Source organism: Setaria italica, chromosome VIII (assembly GCF_000263155.2).
Source record: "Setaria italica strain Yugu1 chromosome VIII, Setaria_italica_v2.0, whole genome shotgun sequence".
In the NCBI taxonomy this organism is placed as follows: domain Eukaryota; kingdom Viridiplantae; phylum Streptophyta; class Magnoliopsida; order Poales; family Poaceae; genus Setaria; species Setaria italica.
In genome coordinates this window covers 25,747,030-25,771,757 of record NC_028457.1, presented here as the reverse complement: position 1 = coordinate 25,771,757, position 24,728 = coordinate 25,747,030, and the positions used below count along the sequence as shown (strand labels likewise).

Below are 24,728 nucleotides of genomic sequence, written 5' to 3'. Positions count from 1 at the left end.
TCCTAGCGCCTACCTCCTCCCATGCCAAGCCACCACCCTCGCCAAGCACCACCGCCAGTAGCACCACCCCTCCCGTGCGCCGCCGCCTCCCTACCCACCACCGGCCGCCCCCTTCCCCATCATAAAATCCCCAAGGTAAGGGGTAAAACGGAGCCCCATGGCCTCCTCTACCCTCCCCTGCCGCCTCCCCTCACCACTGGCAAGCCTAGGCCGCCACCCCTAGGCCGGCCGCCCCTTCCCCCATTCTCCCTGTGTAACCGAGGAAGAAGAAGATAAGATTTCCCCAAATTTTGATATAACCCCCACATTTCCCTATTTTCCAAAATAAGTCCTCCCACCTCTCTCAAAGGTTGTTTCACAGATGTGCCCTTCCACTCCCAAAAGTATTTATAGATAGGTCCCTAGTTTCGCGCGATTTAGTCCTAAACCTCCTTTTAAGCCCCTAATACGCCGCTAACTCGTCATTTCATGCGCCAAACTTCCTCCAATTAATCCCAAATTCGACCACGTCATCCTCTAGTATACTTCCGCCAAGGCATATCCAAATTTCATGAAAATACTCATCCCACCTATTTTCCGTTCGCATTCTCTGTTCGGAGCTCAACGGATAAAATCTTATTTTCTTTTTATTTATTGTGTGCTCGTTTGTATGTGCCGTAGATCGCAGAGTACCCGAGGAGGAGCACGAGGAGGAGTTTGACCATGAGCCCGAGCCCGAGGACCAGCAGCGCGAGCTGGAACTCCCGGAAGGCTTCGAGGACGGCAAGTCCAATCTCACCCTTTGATGCATATTCAATTCCTAATTTTCCAAACACAACCTATTGGCCTATTTTACAAAAGTGCATATTGTTTTATTGCAAGACATGGTTGGATATCCACCCCTTGATTTTTATGATTATTCCTTGTTTGTCCTATAATTATCTCTAAATATGATTCACTCTGTTTGGATGATAATTACTGCTAGGATGCTTAGGACCTTGTTACTCACTTCAATCATGACTACAAATATTTATTTAAAGAATAATTGTGTGAGTGTTTTTCAAATGAGAAAAATAGGATTCGGAAATAAAGAAAGGTGATGCTTAGATGAGATGGATGGGTGTTTCATGTGTGAAATGCCAAAATTGTGGGCTCGTACCTTAGTGGTTGATCAAGGTTGGGAGATATCCATCTTGTCATGGTTAAGGACCGAGTTGATGTGTCATCTTGCCTAATTCAACCATCGTGCAACCACTCGACCATTGTATGGGCAACGGCTTAGTATAAATCCCATTAGCTAAACTATTAGTCTTCGGGTGAGCTGGTGAGTAACGGAAGCCCATGGAAAAGGGGTAAGATCTTTGTGACTTAAGTCCCGGTTAAGACCTCGTTGGTAGGTCGTTAACCCCTTGGTTGCTTCTGTGTGGACTAGTCAGTCTTAGCTAAGGTGGGTAATGGCTTTGTTAGATCCGCACCGGCAGTAAGGTGATCGTGCTGCGGTACCCTACTTGTGGAAAAAGTCTACAACCTTTGTAGAGTTAAAACCTATCCGGGTAGCCATATCCATGGCATTGGACAAGTTACGGCTTGGTCACATAACTAGCATTTGGAGATGGATGGTTTTTATGGCGTGTGTTAGATTTTGGAAGTGTCCGGCAGTTGTGCCGTGGGCTATGGCGGATGAGGAGTCCGATAGCAATAAAATTTGGATCCTTTGTGTAGGATCGACCCCACTCAATGTTTCAGTTACTAAAGGAAAAGCTTTGCAAAAACTCTTTTGAAAAATGAACCCTTGCATGTGTTGAAAAACCTAGCTTTATGGCAAAATGAACCTTAGCCTTATTCTTGAAATATTCGTGCATATTCTTGGTTGTATTCCCCTCCGTGGATGGGGTTGGACTTGTTGAGTACTTCTGTACTCACCCTTGTTTCGTTGCTATAGAGGAAGACCCGGACTTCGCCGCCGAGGACTTTGAGTAGGAGGTTGTGTCTGCACCCAACGCTGCCTGTGGTGTTGGCCCTCGCAAGATGTTTCTGCTGCCATGTAGTCCCGAGTGCTGTCTTTTGGCAGTCACTTGGCTAGCCGCTGTGATTTATTTGCTTCTTATCGCGGCGTGGCTTTCACGCCCACTCCCTCGAGAGTTGTACGGTATTTGAACTATCTATTGAATAAATGTGTTATCAGCCTCCTGGGACTGATATTTGCATCACATTTAGTCTCCGCTGATGTGGGGACGCTTCAGGTGGTATCAGAGTCGTCGTTGGCTGTAGGACGCGACCTTAGGATCGGAAAAGCCCTTTTGACCAAAATAAATGACTTACAAAATTTCTTCCTACCTCTCCTCTATTGCAAAACTAATTTGCACCCAGGTTCTTTTCCAGATGGCCGAAGAAGGATGGGTCAACAGCCACTGCCTGGAGGAGCCCAATTTTCCCAGGTTGTTGTTCGCCTGCATGGACCGCCTCGGAATTTATGAGCGCATAGAGTACACCGGCAGGGAGTACAAGGACCGCGGGACCCCTCGGTGTGAGATGATTATCCACATCAGGAGGAGTAGCCGCTACCCCAACATCCAGCCATGGAATGTGACTACCACCAGCTTTCGCCACAAGGACATTGATCAAGTGGCAGCATGAAAGGCTCTACGTTTCCTGTGCCAGATTTATGAGAGGCACATCAGCCGCACCCCGATGAGATTTTACCTGCCTGTCAAGAAGAACCGCCCGGTCTGGCTGAGCCGGGTGAGGACCTTGGAAGGATGTGGACAACACGAGGATGACCCCACCGTGCTCCACATGGCTACTTACCTTCTCACCCTGGACGAGCTCTACGACGAGCAGGCTGCGAAGCTGAAGCAGAAGACTCGTAGAGCCGAGGACGCAGAGGTTATGGTGAGAAGGCTTCAAGTGAAGCTAGCAGCCGTCGAGGCATGAGCTTCGGCCGCCCAAAGTAATGAGGCTGTTGCCATTGAGGCCCTCAAGGAGGCCGAGGATCGGCACTCCAAGGAATTGAAGGACGCCCACCTCACCATTCGAGCCAGAAGGAGGATGGTGACCATCGAGGATGAAGAGGCCCCGATCCTTGATGGAATTCCCATCGCCCAGGGATCCGGTAAGCGGAAGAGCCCTGATGCCACCCCAGCACCACCGCCTTCGGAAAGAGGCTCTGAGGTGGCCAATGAAGAGGCGCCGGAACCCCCTCCGGCGGGTGGGACTCTAAAGGATGAGGTGCTGGCCCTCCTTATTCCATTAGAAGACCACTCCGTCCAAGGAGAAGACTCGCCCCGCGAGTAGGTTGCCCAGTCCGAAGTTGCACCCAAGGGAATGAAGTCATCACGGTCCGCAGCTTAGAGTTGTACCCCTCTGTTGTGTTGTTGTACTCGGTCATGTAGTGCGTGTTTTGGCCTTACCCCAAGATTTTTGTACCCCTTGGCAAAAGAAATAAAATCGTTTGTGCTTGTTGTTTGTTAGTTTGTGTGCTTGTCGATAGGAGGTGGATTCTGTCTTTTCGAAAATACGAATTAATTACCTTAAAAGATCACTAAAACCCAAGTCCTAGTCTCATAAAATTTCGCTCAATTTGCAGATGCCTCACAAGCGTGCTACCAGGACCTCCCCGAGTTAGGCCCATGCCACCCCCAGTGCTGAGAGGCAGCCGGAAAGGCAAGAACCGCCTCCGGCAGTGCTTCCTGAAGAGCAAGAAGTGAGTCAGCCTGAAGGCAGAGGAGAAAGCCAAGTGGGAGCACAGCAACCACTGCCCCCACCGGTCATTAATCTGGTGCAAGTGATGAACAACCAGACCCTTCTGCTGGAAGCCTTGGCCAACGCCATCACTCGCCAGAGGCCCCACGGACAGAGCAGGAATGAGAAGTTGACTTTTGGCAGGTCCGTCAACCCTCTGGACGCAGATGACTGGCTGCGAGTCATTCAGAGGAAGCTGGAGCCTTTTGGTTGTGAGGGCAGGGATAAAGTTTTCTTGGTTGCCCACCAGCTCACTAGGACTGCTCTGGCTTGGTGGGAGAACTACTGCGCCACGGCCTAGGATGCTTCCACTATCACCTGGGTAAGTTCGTGATGGAGTTCCATCGCTATCACATCCCCGCAGCCACCATGAAGCGCAAGGCGGATGAGTTCCATGAACTTCACCAAGGCAACAGGTCAGTGCAAGAGTACACCTATCAGTTCATGGAGCTGGCCCGTTACGCTCCAGAGGAGGTTGACAAGGACGAGAAGAAGAAGGATATGTTCAAGAAGGGTTTGCCCAAAATGACAATGACTACATCGATTTGCCCAAGATAGCAAAGAAGCAATCAAAAAAGAGTTTGCCAAACTGCTCGTGACTTGCTTCATAAAAGAAGTCTATCATCCAGAGTGGCTGGCCAATCCTTTCTTTGTGCGAAAGAAGAACAACAACGAGTGGAGGATGTGTGTCAACTACACGGACCTCAACAAGCACTGTCCAAAGGATCCCTTCAGGCTCCCTAGGATTGATCAAGTCATTGACTCGATGGTTAAATGCGCCCTACTCTATTTTCTTGATTGCTACTCAGGGTATCACTAGATAGACCTCATGGAAGAATACCAGATCAAGACCGCGTTCATCACCCTAGATGGAGCTTTCTGCAATACTACAATGTCCTTCGGGTTGAAGAATGCAGGCACCACATACCAACGAGCCATCTAGGAGTGCTTCAAGAAACAACTACACTGCAACAAAATGACATAGTTGTAAAGACCTGAAATCCCGATGGATTGAATATGGATCTAGAAGAAACCTTTGCAAGCTTGCAAAAATTCCGATGAAAACTGAACCCAACAAAATGTGTGTTCGGTGTACCCTCGGAAAAGCTACTTGAGTTCATCATCAGTCATCTAGGAATCGAGGCTAATCCTGAGAGATCACTGTCATCACAAATTTGCACACCCCATCATGCATCAAGGACGTCCCGAAGCTGACTGGATGTATGGCGGCCCTCAACAGATTCATCCCAAGACTTGAGGAACGGGGACTACCCTTCTTCAAACTACTCAAGTGGCAAGATAAATTTTCACTACTAGATTTTTACCATATTACCAGAGAACACATTGCAACAACATAAAATTTGTTGCAATAGATAGGTGCTATTGCCACCATTTTGATAAATGGTTGCCATATGACAATAATATTTTGACAAATATTTTCTGTTGCAATAATCTTTAATTTTGTTGCAAAAGGTACCAATTATTGCCACCATTTACAAAATAGTTGCGATTAATTCATAATATTGCTACGAATTTCTTGAGTTGTAGTAACCTTGACTTTCGTTGCAAAATCTTGATCTATATTGCAACAAAAAACTAAATGGTTGCCATGAGGGAAGTATTGTTGCAATACATGTACACTATTGCAACATTTTCCATCTATTACCACTTTTTTCGTGCATTATTATTCTGAAGAGGGGATAAAACATGATTATTAGCAAAATATGCAACAAAAGTTGTTCTAGTGTAGTAGTAATCGAATGTGTATCTAGTTGTTTAGGAGGTCTTTGGTTCGATTCCATCAAAAAACATTTTTATTTTTTTGTTTCCTAATTTATTTTTGCCACCAAATATATGATTGCGAAAAGTATTTATTGCAACACTTTAATTGCATGGCAATTGCAAGGTATTGCGTCATGACAAAAAAAACCGTTGCAATGCACCTATTACCACAAAGGCAATTGCAACGGCTTGCAACCAAACCCCCATTGTGGTAATTAGTACCTATTGCAACTATATTAGCCGTATTGCCACGTTTTTCAACCGTTGCCGTAGGCCAAAAATCTAGTAGTGTTTAGTGGACTGAGGAGGCTGATCAAGCCCCTCAACAGTTGAAGGACTTCTTATCAAAGCCACCGGTCCTCACAGCGCATACTCCCAATGAAGACTTGCTGCTCTACATCACCACGACTACTAATGTCGTCAGCATGGCGATCGTGGTCAAAAGACCAGAACCAAGCCATGTATACAAAGTACAGAGGCTCATCTACTTTGTCAGTGAGGTCTTGTTAGGTTCTAAAACCAAGTACCCGCTAGTTCAAAAATTGCTATATGCAATACTACTCACCTCGCAGAAGCTATGACACTACTTCCAGGAACACAACATCTCCATCGTCATAGACTTCCCATTGAGAGAAATCCTCCACAATCGAGATGCAATAGGAAGAATTTCTAAGTGGGCAGTAGAACTTAGAGCCTTATCCCTAGAATTCAAGTCAAGGACTACCATCAATTCACAAGCACTATTCCATTTCATGGTAGAGTGATGGGAAAATAAGGTGCCAGCACCGGCAGAACACCCAGAGTATTGGGTCATGTACTTCGATGGATCACTCAAGCTCGAGGGCGCCGATGCAGGAGTACACTTAATCTCTCCCAAAGGCGAACAACTCAAATATGTGTTACAAATATTTTGGGAGGTATCCAACAATGAAGCTGAATACGAAGCACTTCTACACGGGCTCTGCTTGGCAGTCTCGCTGGGAATCAAGAGATTGTTGGTATACGGCGACTCACTGGTAGTCATCAATAAAGTCAATGATGAGTGGGATCACCATAAAGACAATATGGATGCGTACTGCCTAGAAGTATGCAAACTAGAGAACAAGTTCTTTGGGCTGGAGTTCCATCATGTGGCTTGTGATGACAACGTAGCCGCATATATCTTGTCCAAGCTCAGGTCTACTCATGCTCAAGTTCCAGCTAGGGTTTTCATCCATGAACTACACAAACCATCCATAGTGGAGCTGGCACCTTCAAAAACAAGGGTGTCAATTCTTTGCCAAGCAACTACACGTCCCTGCCTACAAGTTGATCACTATACCACCCTCCTAGCCTTTCGCATGCTAGGGGCTAGACATGATTGACCCTCTACCTATGCCACTCCAGGGCTTCAACTAAGTACTCGTGGTAGTTGATAAGTTCACCAAGTGGATCGAGGTGAAGCTAGTGACCTGCCCGAAGGCAAATGGAGTACTTGACTTCCTCAACGAGATCGTCCATCGCAATGGCTTCCCCAGTCGTATCATCACAAACTTGGGCTCAAATTTCAACAACCATGAGTTTTAGGACTACTGTGAGAACAGCGGGATCGACGTCCAGTACGTCTCTGCTCATCCATGGGCCAACAGCCAAGTTGAGCGCGCCAACGGGATATTACTGGAAGCTTTGAAGAAAAGACTGCACAACATTGGCAACAACAAAGGGGGCAATTGGTCAAGGAGCTACCCAATGTCCTCTGGGGACTTCGCACCCAGCCGTGCAAGCCTACAGGGTACTCACTCTACTTCTTGGTCTATGGATTAGAAGCTATCCTCCCCGCGGAAGTCATGTGGAAATCTCCGGTAGCCAAGCAGTACGAGGAGGGTGCGGTGGAAGAAACAAGGTGTCTAGACTTAGAAAACCTTGAAGAAGCTCGCTATGCAGCACTCATCTAGTCAGCAAGATACCATGAAGGAATTTGCCGCTATCATGATCGCAATGTCAAAGAACGTTCGTTCAATATAGGCGACATGGTCCCTCAAGCGTATTCAAGACACCAAGGGGCTGCACAAGCTGAATTCACCTTGGGAGGGTCCTTTTATCATCTCCAAGATCACTGGACCTGGGTCGTACAGGCTCCAAACTCTCTCTGGTGAGAAGTCAACTCATGGAATATCGAGCACTTGTGTCGATTCTACCCATAGTTTTACATATTCATGTAAATCGGCCATCGACATCAGTTGTATAATTACAATTCAATAAAGCAGAGTTATTTTCTATCGTAAAATGACTAGTTTCGGCCTGATTGTAACTTGGAAAAGCAAGATCGTCGAGCTATTCAGCTACCCCGAGTACTATCACCCAATCGCAGCTTGTATTTGGAGCACAACACCCAAACAACTCAGAGAGGTTGCAATGGTAGGCTCCAGCTGATGAAGTCCTAAAGAGTCTACTCGATTAAAGAGGTTGATTGTCTAGATACCTGAGTACTCGCAGAAAGGGGTCACATCCTAGAAGTACTCTACACCGTGTATCTGAAGAGGCTCATAAGAGTAGCCTTGTGCATAGACACTCACTACTACCGCACGAGCAACTATCAGGGTAGTTCAGAAGATGCACTAAAAACAAAAATTCAAACAAGTCAACAAGCAATAAAATTTGTGACAAGACTTCAAATAATTTACATTCCATTTCATTCATAACATATTTATGTTACAACGACATATTGTTCTTTAAATACAATTACTCAAGGTTTATCTGACCGGCTACCTCCTTAGCAATGGGAGCCATCTCTTGCAGCTACTGTTGGAATTGCTCATCAGAGCAATCTTCTACAATCCCTCCACAATAGGAGCCAAGTCGGCCTGTGGATAAAAGGACTTTACCATGGCCAACAGCTGCTTTGAGACGGACTCCACCATCTTCTGGATATAGCTAGTGATCTTCCTAGGTACATCCTTGAGTATCTCCACCAAGGGACAGGGCTCCACGCCTTCTACTGGGGGCTCCACCATATCAGCGATAGGTTGAGCGGCTTCTGTTAGCTTCTTCAGAGCAAGCTTGGTTGCCACCAACTCAGCCTCACACTTTCAGAGAATTGTCATGGTATTCACCAAGTCGACTTCTCCATCGGTGCGCAATTTCTTTTCTTTCTCCAGCTTGTGCTCCAAATTCTCGTATAGAGAAGCTAGCTTATTGTGTTGATCCGTCACTCTATAATACGAGTTTTGCCAACCCGTGACACGACCCTGGAGATCTTCTTTCTCTTTGGTGAGTGCTACAAGAACAACACAAAGAGCAAGTTAGATTCATCAAGCAAAAATTGGTACTCGAAGACCATCAGGAGGTGACAACTTACCTTCTAATTGATTATTCAATGACTTGTTGTGCCTCCACAGGCAGTCCTTCCCCTCCACGGCTTTCTGACAAGATTCCGATACTCGGCAGCTTGGCCTTCATACTTCATGAGTAGCCGGGAGGAGTACTGCCACTCCTTGGCCAGCTCCTGTTCAAGCGCTTGATCCCGCATGATAGTGTCTCCATAGCCTTGGATCATCTCAAATTTCTGGTGGGAGCGCTCGATCAGTTTCTGCGGAAACAAAGCAAGTACTCGTATGTAACGAGTATCGATTTCAAGTCAAGAAAAATGCAGCAGTGAAACTTACCATTGTGTACTTGCCTACACGGAGGTGCATCTCCATTACCATGGCCTCCATCTCCATGGTGGCCAAAGGGTCAGCTCGCAGCTGGATCTTCTTCAGGTCCACCCCTTTAGCAATCCATGGTTCCTCGTGCTCTTCAGTGATTGGCGCACTAAGAGGAACCAGTACTCTACTAATTGAGGGACTAGCTTCCAAAGACTAGAAGGTGGCCTTGCCGCGGCTCGAAGACGGTTCCGCCTCAGATGGTTGTTACCTCCGCCTTAGTTTCCACCTCAGGCTCGGGGGCTAACAACGTCACCACCACTGTGGAAGTAGTCACCACAATTGGCTCAGCCACCGGCAGCTCGGGGGCTGGCACTACAACGACATTAAGTGCTGCATTGGCATCATGCATGAGTGCAGTGACAAGAGATATGGCACTTGGAGCAACTTCAAATGCAAGCTATTCCTCTAACGGTGGAAATGAAGGCGCCTGGATAGGGTCTTGTGCTAAGTGGCTACTGCCATCACCTGCGGACTTCGAGCTTGGGCCTCCAATATCCACACTGGCGAATTTCCTAACAAAAACAAGTATCTAAACACATTTCAGGCAAAATCAAGTCACAATCAGTACTCAGGTACTTACTTTGTGGATCACCTTATCTTCAAAGAGGGATCTGCCCCCAGCCATAGGGACTTGACTACGAGCGATGGCTTCTTCAGCGTGGCTTGCTCGATCACAGCTTGATCCTCTCCAGCCTTGGCTGTCATCTCCACTGCCTGAGTAGTCTGCCCGTCGATGGGATTGGCCCTAGAAATAGGAGGCTCTTCGTCATCCCCTAACTCGATGACCTTCTTAGTCGCCGACAACTCCTGCTGCAAAACTTCCGTAGTGGTCTTCTCCTCCTCGACTACCTGCAATTCGCCATTGTCAAAATCAAGTTAGGCATGGTGGAAAGGAAAACAACTTATGAGTACTCGATCCTTAGGATCTTTTCCTTCTTCAATTGTGATTACTGGAGGAGGGACTTCATCAGCGGTCGGTGGCTTCTACACTACTCGTTTGACAGTGACAATGCGCTTTCTCTTCAAGGGTGGCACCAATCCAGCCTCCAGGTCATCTTCAGCTTCATGCTTCGAATGCCTAGAGGAAGACACTACCTTGTCTGACAGGCGGGGCTTGACAACGAACTTTTCAGCAGCCTCTAAATCAGAGCTGCTAAACGAGGAGGACCAACCCTCCGACTCCTCTTCCTCCTCCTCCTCGGTCACCTTCTACACAGCCACAATGGTCTGTACACGCGGAGCAGCATCAAAGCCATCCGATCCAAGTGGAGAAGGGATGGAGCAATATAAGTGAAGTTCTTCCTGCAATAGAAGACAAGTCAGCAAATTGACAAAGTGCAAAATTAGTACTCAGAGGCTACAAGCCATGGATACTTACACTGTTTGGCAGATTGGCAGCGTAGTGTTCTCGCATGATCGTTGGGATTGCCCTGGCATGCTTAAAGAAGCACCACAATTGTGCCATTACCTCATCCACGAACAAGTCTTCTGACATCATCCAGGATTGGTCATTGGGACCCAAGTAGTCATACCCCCATGTGCAACGCAGCTGTAGGGATTGGACTCACCTTCTCATGAAGCTGAAGGCCACGCCAATGCTGGTTAGTCCCTCCATCTTTTTGGGCGATCCCCAACAAAACTTCAAAAGCCAAAGTAACAGCCATACCGGTCCGACCGGTTTTAATGGTGGTTAGACCAGTTTGTTCAAGATGTGCCCTCTAATATTTGCTAAGCACCGACCTTTCTTATGTAAATGTCTTTTTGGACATTGCAGCCTGATACTCCTCATTCTAGAGTGCTGATCCTGAATTTCGATGCCTTGCTAAATTTTTCCCCCCGAGCATTGAAACCACCAATAAAGTCATAAGTGATCTCTCATCGAGAAGCTATGACTTTAGGACGATAATCCAAGAGATTCATCGTCCATATATGTTGCCAAGGATGATAACAAATTATCGTTCATAATGAATCTATCCATAAGAGTATGCACACCCAAAATAAAAAGAGTAGAGATATGTATAAATTTAGGAATTAAAACAATCTCTAGGAACTAAATATTTCAGTTTTTGAAAATTAATGGTAACACTTATTACAATTAATCAATATTATAGCAATTTGGTGATAACCCTCAATAATATAATGACCCACATGACCAAGGATCAAAATAAGAGTGTGAGAGATAATCAAACATATCTAAGGATGAATTCCAAGACATAGGCATATGTGGCATTTATAAAGCAAATGGATGATGTAATGACCAATAATTTTGATGATTTGGTGCAAACCTTAGTTTTGGAGATCGTCTTTCATACCTTCTCTTCTCCTTCAACTATGTTGCACCCATTGCTTGAACATCATCCTTGTTTTGAATTTGAATGCTTCCTTTACGAACCCATGCCATGCTCTTCTTTCTCAGCTCCGGAACACTAAGCTTTTGTAGCTTCTTCTTCTGCCAATTTGATAAACCAAGTGGATAACTTGACTTTGCTTTAGTTTTGGATAGCAGTGCTCTTTTCTTATTTTTTGGTGCTTTTAACTTATTTTTTTCAGATTTAGCCCTTGGAGGATCAATGACTGATTTTTCCTTTCCTTTGCCATTAGTAGCCAAGGTGCTTAAAACATTAATAATCTTTTCACTAATTGAATCCAGATCTGAACTCTTATTTTTGCGACCATCTCTTTTCACTCGATAAACTTGCTTGACAACCTTTTTCTTCTTTTGACCACTAGACCGATCCTTTTTCTCAAAACGGTCATTTTCAACATATATCTGCCTTGCACATGATGGTTCTCTTGGAGCTGCATACTCTACATGATATGGTCTAAAATATGAAGGAGTGTGTGCCCATGGATCATTCCACCCCCATGATGAGTAAGGATGAAATCTAGTGGGATGTGGAGCATATGGAACTGGTATTGATGGCCCAAAAGGAGAATATTATGCTGCTGAATGAAAATTTTCCCCTTGCCAATTCCAATTCCCAAAATTATGTTTAGAGGCAATCTTGATGATTTAACATCATTTGACTGATTAGCCACTTAGCCTTATTCTATTTTTGATATTTAGCTAGAAGTTCATCAAAAGTAAGCTTCGGCTTTTTACCCTTGTGCTTATATGGTCTTTACCTCCATTCACTACAGGACGCTCAGGTCTCGACACTTTTGAACATTTCAGACCTGAATCGGTCTAACCGGTTTGGAAGACCGGTCTGACCTGATTTGCCAAACTGGTATGACCTGTTCACTCAGCACAACAGGAGTAACATGTTCTCGATTTGATGGAGAAAAATCCGTTTGCCCCCAGTAACTTCTAGGATATTGATAGGCTCATCGTCCTCAATAGTTGCTTGAACATGCAATTCATGAACATGTCCTTCTCATCACTTTGGAGCCACAAATCTTCCTTTTTGGCAATTAACTTTGGATCTTTAGATGAATCGGCTGATGCTAACCAATTTAATGATCCTTTGCCATCAAAACCAATTGTAGCCAACTGGTCATCCTCTTGTGTTTGAGAAAATCTCAATCGTCTAGTATTAATGGCCGATTGTATAAGTTGGAAAAATATATTGCAATCACTAGTATTATGATCAAATGAATTATGCCACAATACTTTCGATCTTCTAATTCTAGAGGTGATGGAATAACTTTGTGATCAAATAGCTTAATAAAATTATTCTCTAGCAAGATATGAAAAGAATCATCACACAAAGTCAAATCAAAACTATACTTTATTTCCTTGTACTTCTCATACGCGATGTTTTAGAGCTTATCCCTATATTAGCATCGGATTTCACAATGGCTCTCGGTTTTGATCTTTTACTTTTAAAACCAGAATGACAATAAGTAAACCATGTAGAGAAAAACTTTGGCAATGATGATGGAGAAAATTTAAATGCCAAAGTATTACTATTATCAGCCTTTCTAATTTTCACAATGCATTGATTGAAAGAATGTGAACGCATACTATTGCTAGCAAGTAAATTACCATTCTCAATCGATCTCTTGGAATTATTTATGACAAAATCACTAATAGATGAATTAACTGAGAATTTGTGATCTGATTGGGAATTACTTGCAAAACATACCTTGTTAAATATATTGGAGAGGCGAGGAACCTTACTTGATGTGGATGATATCATGCTTCTCCTCTTGATGGCAGCCCATAGTCATATTCTACATGGACCGGTTAGACTGGACTATGGAACCGGTCAGACCGGTGCTTCCAGGGTTGCTAGAAATCACCGAGTGTTGACATGCCAATGATTCCTTCTTGCCTCCATTGTCATGTTCTTCAACAATTTGATGTTCTAAACTTTTCTTAGCCAGAACTTGTCATTTAATGATATGATAATCACTAGAAAAATGCACGACACCTTCGGCTTTAGAAAAATCAAGTATGGCCGTTATCTTATGTTTAACATGTTCTTTTACAACTATACTCTTTTGGTATAATAGATTCAGAATATGCATTATTTGACTCAGGTATTGTAATAACCAAACCATTGCTCGAATTTGAATCATTCTTCTTCTCTTTTATCATTCGATTCTCCTATATTAAAGCCCTTATCTGTACTTATGCAAACAAAAGAAAATTATAACCATCTATTCTATCTCTAATAGATGATCTTTAGCCCTTAAAGCACTATCAGCAAGATCCATATCAAAAATTGACAAATTAAAGCAACGGTCCTTAGTTTCTTTGAATCGTCTTATAGAATCAGAAACCGATTTATCTCTACCTTGCTGAGTATTGTAGAAATTGGTACCACATGATGTTTAAGAATAACTAGCCAGATAGCTAGAATTAGCATGGCTAATCTTCTCATTCACCGGCATGTTTTGTGGTGTAATTACATATTGTGAGTTTCCAGCCGATGAACAAACAGATGAAGCACCTGAATATTATTGAAATTGCTAGCATATGATGTCTCATAAAAATTGACCGAACTCACCATGTTAGTTTGGTCTTGATAATTGCCCGCCGGTTCTTGAACTTGTTGTATAGCTGGTGTGTGAGAGTAATGTTGTATGTTACTAGTGGCATTAAAATTTAAAGCATGCATATTATTTCACAATGACTTTTGCATATAACATTCAGAATTATAATTTGCATAAATATAATCATTTGAATAATACTAGCTGATGCAATATGCCTACTAGTATCATATCTAACAACATCAACATGAGAATTTGTGATACTAGTATCATATGCCTACTATTTGACCGGTTTGTAGACCTCCTATGATACCAATTTTGATGTCGAATGCACAGGAACCGTTGCTCTGCTTTTCTGCTGCACGCAAGGCAGAAAGATTGCAGTTTCTACATTTGGTATGCCGTACAAGGCATTTACTGCCAAAAGTCTTTGCCGTACCATGTGCGGATGCAGAACCTCGTACTTTCCCTAAACAGGAAGCAAGCTATCACCTCGGATAAACGTGCGAGAACGGATCTCGTATTCTCGTGACGGTCGGTGGTGTTTCCTTCTGGAATAAAGCTGACGGCTTAAGGCTGGACGCAGTCATATCCATGTGTTCTCTTTTTGCAGATTGGTTGTTCTGCAGGAGCAACGACGACAGCTGATGAACAGGTAGACGGCTGGCAGAAATGGCGATAAACATACACACACCTAATGTGATTCCAACTGGGAACAAAATGGCATGAATTATGTGCGTTAGCGCACAAAAACATGTTTTTGAATCCTAACAAAAATCCTTTAAAAAGACACACTCGTGCGCATCACGCACAGCTAAAAGTTGGCGAAAACGTACAGGAGCTGGGATCCAAACAACGAACGACGCTACGCTGGAAACTTACGAGGAGGAGGAAGGAGAAAATAATCGAATCTTGGCAACAACAACGACGTTCCCAAAAAGTAAGTGAAACAAATAAATCAGCCGACGAGTTTGTCGATGAGGTCGGCGGCCTCCTGGATGGTGGTGATGTTCTGGGCGTTGTCCTCCTCGACGGTGATCTTGAACTCCTCCTCGAGCGCCATGACGATCTCCACCGTGTCCAGAGAGTCGGCGCCCAGGTCCGTGAACTTGGACTCGGGCGTCAGCGCCGCGTCCGCGCCCAGCGCCAACTGCTGCTTCACGATGTCAATCACCTTGTTCACCGTCTCCTCCTTCGCCTGCACGTACACAGGCACCATTATATTGTTCAGTCAGATAGTAATGGAACCTCCACAGGCACCATCGTTCCAGATTTCCAAACAAAGTCAAGAGACAAGAGATGTGCATATGCAAAGGTGTTGGGTGTTACCGCGTAGACGCGAAAGCGAGGTGATCTTAGGGAGATGAGGCGGCCTCTCGTCGCCCCCATGGAGATCAGGCTCCGGCCTGGAACTCTGCTTCCCTGCAAGTTTCGGTTCAGAGCGGGAGCACACATCAGTTGGACGACTGCCACAAAATTCTGCTACAAAATGAGTATGAAGAATTAATGAAGATGTTGGGTTGTGTGCTCATCATCGCCTCTAAAAAGGACCATCGTATCTTTGGGTAATTAACCTTTTGAAAAGAAGCATCTGGAAATTCCGCTATGGTCTAGTACACACAAATGTGGAAAAGAAAAGCTAAGGCTATCACATTGAAGACTTGAGCGGCCACGGCTACGGCTGTGAGGTGAAACTGCTAGCTACCCCCAACATAACAACGTTCACATCCTGTTCGAGTGGCCGGCACCGTGGGCCCTACGCACGCACTGGATTAGCTCGTAACCTTTGCTGGTGCGCTTCCTTTTTTTCCTTTATCCAGGAACAAAACTCATTATTTCAAAAACAAGAAAAGAAAAGATCTCTATACACACTCTCTGAATTTGCCTGTGGCAACAAGAACTCTATCCGTACGTCAGCATTAGCCTCGCCCAATTCCGCTTTCTATCATGTTGTTTCAGACAGAAAATTCCGGTTTCTAGTGAGTAGTGACGCCAGCTGAGACCTCTCGGAGACCTCTTGCACACAGCTAAAAGATGGAGAAAATTTCTACCGTCCACCGGTCGACAGGAAAGAGACGACCGAAACAAGCTACTCACTTGTGTAAGTGTTGCGGTGAATTTCCTTTTCTTCCTCTTAGATAATGGAAAAGTGTCGTGGTTGGTTAAGTTCAAAACAAGAATAAAAAGAAAAGAAAAAGAGATGCTATTGAGCACAGAGCAGCAAGTCAGCATACATGTGCGCTTGCATTTCCAGTGCTTTACCTTGCAGCTCAGGGCGAGTGGCTTGCAGTAGCCGGCGGCGGCCTTGCCGGAGACGGCGGACAGGGAGGCCATCGGAGCTGCTCCTCCGCGGTCACCTAGCGCAGCCGACCGGACAGGACGAAAGCTGGACGGAGGAGGAGGAGCAGGGGGGAAGCTAGCTAGATATATAGCTGCAGAGTGGGAACTGCGCTGGTGCAGTAGAGACGAGGGAGGAAGGCAGCCGTGGGAGGCTTTGTGGATTAGATTAGGGGCCTGGGCTCCGAGGTGGCGAGATTCTGGCCACCCGCTCCTGCTTGTTTTACTCCCCCAACGGCCCCACCGACCGTGTTCCTGCTTTCGCTGCGTGTGGGCCCAGAAGCCAGCCTTTCTAAAGTCCCTGATGAAGTGATGATGATGCTTCGTGTTTCCCTCTCCTTATATTCTGAAATGGGAGCAAATTGAAGATCTGTTGGAAAAAAAATTATGAGCATTTTTTTCTTTTGAAATTACACATTTATTTGCGAAACATTTTAACATAGGTCATGCAAAAAGGCAATACAAATTGGCACTACAGCCCGAATTTTCGATGATGGTGGTGGTCGATTGTTACTATCCCTCTGTTTCAAATTGTAGGTCATTTTAATTTTTTAAGTGCACCTAAATATAATATATAATGTACGTGTAGAGGCGTATAAACATAGGTCATTTTAATTTTTTGGTGCACCTAAATATAATATATAATGTATATGTAGAAGCATATAAACATCTATGAACTAAAAATGTCAAAACAATCAACAATTTGAAATGGGGAAATACTTAAGAATAATGTTCTTTTTTCTGGAGGTGCAATAGCTCTCTAAAGACAATTCATCTCTCAAGTCTCTCTCCACAGCAGCACAAGTATTGCCATGATAATACATCCGATAAAACTAAGTCCAAGCGGCACAAGAATCGTCATTGCACAAAGAAGGTGACGGCCAGCGACTGTGTCGTAGTCGACGATGGGTGTAGATGAATTAATCTACAAACTCGCACTCTTCTCCTTTATCTTGGTGTTGAAGTTGGGGTGTGGAGTCACAGTATGTAATGAACTTTGTCAGCATATTGTCACAATGGAAGATATATATGGATCTCAAGATCAAAGCATGTTAGTTTGATCTCATCCGACTCGATCCAACGATCAAGTCGGAGTCCTTGATCTCGCGCCCTGATCAGGGGTACCCAACCAGATATGGTTGACGGGCCCCGTCGCACAGTGCTATATAAAGAAAGGTAGGGGTTAGGGGCACGCACGCCAAGATACGCCATGCCCACCAGACTCACCGACACACCTAAGACCAATCCTAGCGCTGAAGCAGTGGGAAGCGCCGCCACCTCGCTCGCCACCGCCGCCGCCATCGTCATCGTCAACACCACCGTCAACTTCACCACCATGGCGAGCTCGTCGACCAAGCCCAATGGTTGTGACCCTCTCTCTCTCTCCCTCTCTCTCTCCCTCTTGGATGTCTCTTTGTTTAGATCCAAGAACTTGTTTTTATCCTAAAGATGACGTTGTTAACCTGCTAGTTGTACACCTAGAGATCCAACAAGGCTATCAATGGTACCAGAGCCGTACTAGTGCATAGATCTAGTCGGGGTCACTAAGAAATTAGAAGGAGATGAACAAATCGAAAGAAAGAAATTTCACAAACTTTTTTTTATAGCGGCGGCCGCCAGATCCACCGACGACCGCCGGCGGCGCTTCTCCGCAGAACCGAAAAATGACGGCCGCCGGATCTTGCACCGACGGCCGTCGGACCCTAACCCTAAGAAGGGGAAGACTCACCGGGAAGAAGTCGCTGGGGACTCGCGCGCGCGCCGTCGACCTTTGGGTTGCTGCGCCGCTGCCTCAGCCGCTCCGCTCGGCACCACCACAACGCGTGCGGACGCCTAAGGCACCACCACTGGGCCGCTCAACGGCGCCGCCACCTCCACTTGCTGTGAGCAGCCGCTGCTCATCCATTTTGCTCTGTGCGGCGCTGAGGAAGGGAAAGGGGAAGAATAGAATGAAGCTAGGGTTTTGGTGGAGCTAGCCGCGATCGAAGTTGAAGTTGGAGTTACCAAAGTTTGTCCGCGCTTTTGATCCCCCGAAACGAACACGTGACCATCGATCTCAGATGAATGGCACAGATCATTTGGGCCATGCCCAGGTTGCGGCTTGGGATGCAGGAGCATGACGAGCGCACAAGCAGGCTGGGCTACTTTACATTGTGGGTCGGCAGAATAGAGCAGTTTAGGCCCAAGGGAGCACTGGAAGACTAGGCCGCGGTTTGGCAGGCCGTCACAGGTTGCGTTGCAACGGCGCACGCTGGGCGGCAGCTTGGCCGCTTCCGCGATCAAGCCAAAAAAGCAAAGAAGATTGGTCCTCTGTCATTTTCTTTTTCCAGCGATTTATGTAATTTTCTAAAAATTGAATTAGTGGCTCAAATAAAATTAATTTTAAGGAGTTTTTCCTATGGGTAAAATTCACAAATTAAGTTTAAGCTTCCGCTGAGTTAAGTTTAAGATAAGTTGAATTTTTAGCTTTATTTTGCCAATTTAGGCATAAAGTTGAAGTTTTTTTAGTCCATTTCTCTAATTAAATTGGAACCAATGGGAAAATTTAATTACAAAATAAGTAATTTTTTTGAGGATGATAATTTTATCTACTGACCAATGTTGTTGATAAAATTGTTGTACTGATAAGTTTTGTTTTATCATTGTTGATTCTATTTCTGCCCAACGATGATATGGAATTAATAATGAGAAGTTTTATATTTTAATTTGACCAATGTTAAATTAACTCAAATTTTTCTGAATTTTATTTTCAGGCAATCCTTTGAGTTACATCTTGTCCATAGAGCCCCTCAATGGAGGGAATTACGGCTCATGGAGAGAGAATATTGAGATAGCGCTTGCGTTGTCAGATATTGATCTAGCACTGAGTGATCCTTGTCCCATAGCTCCTGAGGACCCCGTGAGGGCTAAGAATGAGAGCGAAGATGATTTCAATGCTCGGGTGCATCATCATGCACCAATTAGAATGCAGTACAACCTTGATCGTGCGAAGTGGGACCAATCGAACATAAAGTGCATGATGGTGATTAAGAGCTCCATTTTGGAGGCAATAAGGGGAGCAATCCCAAAGTGTACCACCGCTAGGGAGTACCTAAGAAAGGTGGAGAGGCAGTTTACTAGCTCTTCAAAGGCTTATGCAAGCACTCTTATTAAGAGGCTTGTTACTGAGAAGTATACTGGTGGTGGAATAAGGGAGCACATATTGAGAATGAGCAACATGGCTTCAAAGCTTAAGCCTATGGACATGGAGCTCAAAGATGAGTTTGTAGTCCATTTGATCTTTGCCTCCCTACCCAAGGAGTTTGAGGCTTTTGCTGTTAAATACAACTCACAGCTAGAAAAGTGGGGCATTGAGAAGATGATTGCCATGTGTGTGCAAGAAGAGGAAAGACTTAAGGGCTCACGTGGTGATTCTATCAACTACTTGAGCCAAAATAAGAAGAGGAATTATCAAAAGAATAATTCTAAGCCACAGGGGAAACTTTAGTGGAACAATACCTCTTCTTCTAAGGCACATGGAAAGGCTCCCCTAAATGATCACTATCAGAGATCAAACCAGGAAGAGGTGGTGGACAAGGACACTTGCAAGTGGTGCAAGAAGAAGGGACATATCAGAAGGATTGTGTGGATTTCCTAAGGCATCTATCATCTACTTGAGCGAAAATAAGAAGAGGAATTATCAAAACAATAATTCTAAGCCACAAGGGAAACTTTAGTGGAACAATGCCTCTTCATCTAAGGCACATGGAAAGGCTCCCTAAATGATCACTATCAGAGATCAAACCATGAAGAGGTGGTGGACAAGGACACTTGCAAGTGGTGCAAGAAGGAGGGACATATCAGAAGGATTGTGTGGATTTCCTAAAGCACCTGTGTAAGAAAGGTGAGGACCTTAATATATTCGTAGATGAGTTCTTATTTTTAAGTTATGCAAAATGTACTTGGTGGATTGATTCAGGTGCAACTATTCATGTTACAAATTCATTACAAGGATTCTATGTGAGGAGGACCCTGCAAAGAGGAGAAAGAAGCATTAAAGTAGCAAATGGCATCGAAGCCATTGGAGAACTCCAATTAGAATTAACAGATGGTTTTGTACTTCATCTTAGAGATGTTCTCTATGTACCCTCTCTGCATAGAAATTTAATAAGTGTATCACGCTTAGACAATGATGGACAATGTAAAATCAAGTTTAATAATAAGTGTATTGGTCTTGCCTTCAGACAAGATGAGCTTTATTTGCTATCACTTTGTGAGAATGTGAATGTTGTAAGCGCTGAGAATGTGAATGCCTCCTCGTCTATGAATGTAAGAAATAAGCGAAAAAGAATTGATGATGTATCTTCGAAATTATGGCACTGTCATTTAGGCCATATTTCGAGGGGGAGAATTGAACGTTAATTAAGTAATAAATTCTTCCACCTTCAAAATTTTCAGATTTAGAGCAATGCTTTGATTGCATTAAGGGAAAGGTTGTTAAGAAAATTAAAAAAACGCCAAATGAAGTATAGGAATTTTAGAAATAATTCACACAGATATTTGTGGTCCGTTTCCTATGACATCTGTGGATGGTTATGATTCATTTATAACATTCACAGATTATTATTCACGTAATGGCTATATTTATCCAATTAAGAAACATTCAGAAGTGTTGGATAAATTCAAGATATTTAAGGATGAAGTAGAAAATCAGCATAGTTTAAAGATTAAGATAGTAAGATCTGACCGTTGGGGGAGTACTAAGGTTGAGATACACTGTATGGCCAAGTTTCTGCACCTTTTGCAAGGTTTCTACAGGAAAATGGCATAGTTGCCTAGTACTCCACACCGGGCGAGCCTCAATAGAATGGAGTGGCTGAAAGACGCAACCGTACCTTAATGGATATGGTGAGAAGTATGATAAGTTACACCACTTTACCGATTAATTTGTGGAGGGAGGTGTTAAAAACTGCCATTCACATTCTTAATTGAGTTCCCGGTAAGTCGGTGTCTAAAACACCGTATGAGTTATGGACTGGACGAGAGCCCTCAATAAATTATTTGCGCATGTGGGGCTGTCCAGCTGAGGCTAAAGTATTTAACCCAAATATTGGAAAATTAGATCCTAAGACAGTCAATTGCCATTTCATTGGCTACCCAGATAAGTCAAAAGGTTATCATTTCTACTATCCTGACAGACATACTAAGTTTGTAGAAACGAGACACGCTGTCTTTTTGGAGGATGAGATGATTAGGGTGATCATGGTACCCCGAGAAATTTTTCTTGAGGAGAAGCGGGTATATGTACCCACTCCGATGATTCAGGAACCTTTTTTCTCGATACATGTTGTTGTTGCACCGACAGTGCAGAACACTATGGTGACAACACCTGTTGTTAGTTCTTCCGTGGCAACAACAAATGAAGGTGTGGAATCTGTCCTTTAGAATCCTATAGAACCTGTTGTCACGCATGAGGAAGAGCTGCAACAGCCCCACATGGAAGATGTGCCAAATGTTGAGGCCCCCAGAAGGTCTCAAAAAGTTAGAAAGCCAGCTATTCCTGATGACTATGAAGTCTATGTCAGTGAAGAAGTTCAAATGGAGGGGGATCCCTCCTCATTTGAAGAAGTCATGAGAAGTGCTCACTCATCGAAATGGCTTGAAGCCATAGAAGATGAAATGAGATCTATGAGTAGCAATAAAGTCTAGGATTTAGAAGAAATTCCTAAAGAAGCCAAGACAGTAGGCAGTAAATGGGTCTACAAAACAAAATGTGACTCCAAAGGGAATGTTGAAAGATATAAAGTACGACTTGTAGCAAAAGACTTCACGCAAAGAGAAGGAATAGATTATAATGAGACATTTTCTCCGGTCTCATGTAAGGATTCTGTTAGAATCATAATGGCTTTAGTGGCGCACTATGATTTAGAATTACATCAGATGGACGTAAAGATGACATTTCTCAATGGGGATTTAGATGGAAATGTTTGCGTGGCACAACCCAAAGGTTTTGTCATGGAAGGAAAAGAACGCATAGGATGCCACATGAAGAAATCCATTTACGGATTAAAACAAGCCTCCAAACAGCGGTACTTGAAGTTTGATGAGACAGTAAGAAAGTTTGGGTTTAACGAGAATAAGGAGGACAATTGTGTTTCTGCAAAGTTTAAGAGTGGGAAATTCATTTTCCTCATCCTATGTATAGATGACATCCTACTTGCTAGTAGTGATGTTAGTCTTAGTAGTGATGTTAGTCTGCTATTGGAGACGAAGAAGTTCTTATCCTCGAACTTTGATATGAAAGATCTTAGTGAAGCTTCATTCATTTTAGGAATTGAAATTCACCGAAATAGAAGAAAGGGGATTTTAGAATTATCAAAAAAGGCATACTTAGAAAAGATTCTAAATAAGTATAGTATGCATGCGAGTAAACCTACGCCTGCTCCCATAGTCAAGGGCGATAGATTTGGGAAGTTTCAGAGTCCTAAGAACCAATATGAGATCGATCAAATGAAAGCGATTTCATATGCTTCAGCTGTCGGAAGCTTAATGTATGCTCAAGTATATACACGCCCTGACTTAGCTTTTGTAACCGGGATACTTAGCAGATATCAGGATAATCCAGGAATAGATCATTGGAGAATGGTAACGAAGGCATTGCATTATACGCAAGGCACGAAAGGCCTCATGTTAACGTACAAAAGTACTGATTCCCTTTAAATATAAGGGTACTCGGATTCAGACTTTGCGGGAGATGTAGACGATAGAAAGTCCACGTCAGGTTATGTATTCACTCTCGCAGGTGGAGCTATATCGTGAAAAAGCTCAAGCAAACCGTCATAGCATCGTCCACGATGTATGCTGAATTTGTAGCATGTTACGAGGCCACGGGGCAGGCAAAATGGCCAATGAAATTTATACTCAGGTTGAGAGTGGTACATAGCATTCAAAGGCCACTCAAGATGTATTGCGACAATGAGCTAACAGTATTTTATGCTCACAACAATAAGTCAAGTGGTGCTGCAAACACATTGACATCAAGTTTTATGTTGTGAAAGAGAAAATCAAAGATCATACCATTAGTCTAGAGCATATAAGAACAAGAGAAATGCTTGCGGATCCGCTTACGAAAGGCTTACCACCCAATGTGTTTAGAGAACACTTAGCCGGTATGGGTTTACGGGAAAGCCTATGATCCCTGATTACTAAGGGCCTAGAATAAGAATCTTTCAAAATAGAAAGGTGTGTTGTAGCTATTGAATCTGATAGTACGTAACTGACTATTATGACAAGACATGCCCTATACATTGATCTGTATTGAAATAGGTGCTAAGTTAAAGTTTGAGACTAAGTTTAAGTATGAGATGAGATCAAGGGGGAGAATGTTAGTTTGATCTCATCCGACTCGGTCCAACGACTGAGTCAGAGTCCTTGATCTCGTGCCCTAATCGGGGGCGCCCAACCGAATATGGTTGATGGGTCCTTGTCGTGCCGCGTTATATAAAGAAAGGTTGGGGCCGGGGCAGGAATGCCAAGATACGCAGTGCCTACCAGACCCACCGACACACCTACGACCAATCTAATCCTAGCGTTGAAGCGGCGGGAAATGATGCCACCTCGCTCGCCGCCGCCGTCATTGTCAACACCACCACCGTCAACTTCACCACCATGGTGAGCTCGTCCACCAAGTCCGATGGTTGTGACCCTCTCCTTCTCGGATGTCTCTCTGTTTAGATCTAAGAACTTATTTTTATCCTAAAGATGAAGTTGTTAACCCGCTAGTTGTACACTTAGAGATCCAACAAGTCTATCAAAGCAAACCACCGCCTCGCCGGCCACACGTGGCAGCGACGATTCATGCAAAGCTCGTCGTCGCGGAGTCTCACCTTAGGGTATGGTTGGATTGCCTCGTTGCATCGGGTAAGGAAGGGAGGACTGTGCCGGGAAGGAGGAGGCTAACTCTCTTGGCATGAGATTTGGAGTGCTTCGCGGCTCGTGCATCAAGAGACGGTATGGAATCGCGTGGTGGAGGATAAGCTTGCGGAAGGTCCGTAACACTTTCGATTACGGAGAAAATTTGGTAGTATCGATTTTTGTTCTGGCCTGTAACCAATTCCATGGGATTTGATTACAGAGAAGCTAAACTAAACATATTTAACCAGTATCTGTTATCATGTAATTAGATACAGAGAGGTTTCTCTGAACCAAACGGCACCTAAATGAAAAACACGACAACAACTTTAGCCGTTAGAGGAACCTGCAAATTGCAGTGCCTGGCAGCGACTT

General features: G+C 44.2%; 1 protein-coding gene across 1 annotated transcript; it reads right to left on the bottom strand.

Moving 5' to 3' along the window:
- Positions 1-14,799: 14,799 nt before the first annotated feature.
- LOC101776036 (acyl carrier protein 4, chloroplastic) lies at positions 14,800-16,600 on the bottom strand. Its single transcript, XM_004979291.3, has 3 exons — positions 16,389-16,600; positions 15,456-15,548; positions 14,800-15,324 (listed from the first exon to the last, which is right to left on the bottom strand). Exons 1-3 carry the CDS (start codon positions 16,458-16,460, stop codon positions 15,085-15,087), a joined length of 405 nt encoding a protein of 134 aa, XP_004979348.1. The 5' UTR covers positions 16,461-16,600; the 3' UTR covers positions 14,800-15,084.
- Between the last annotated feature and the right edge of the window lie 8,128 nt (positions 16,601-24,728).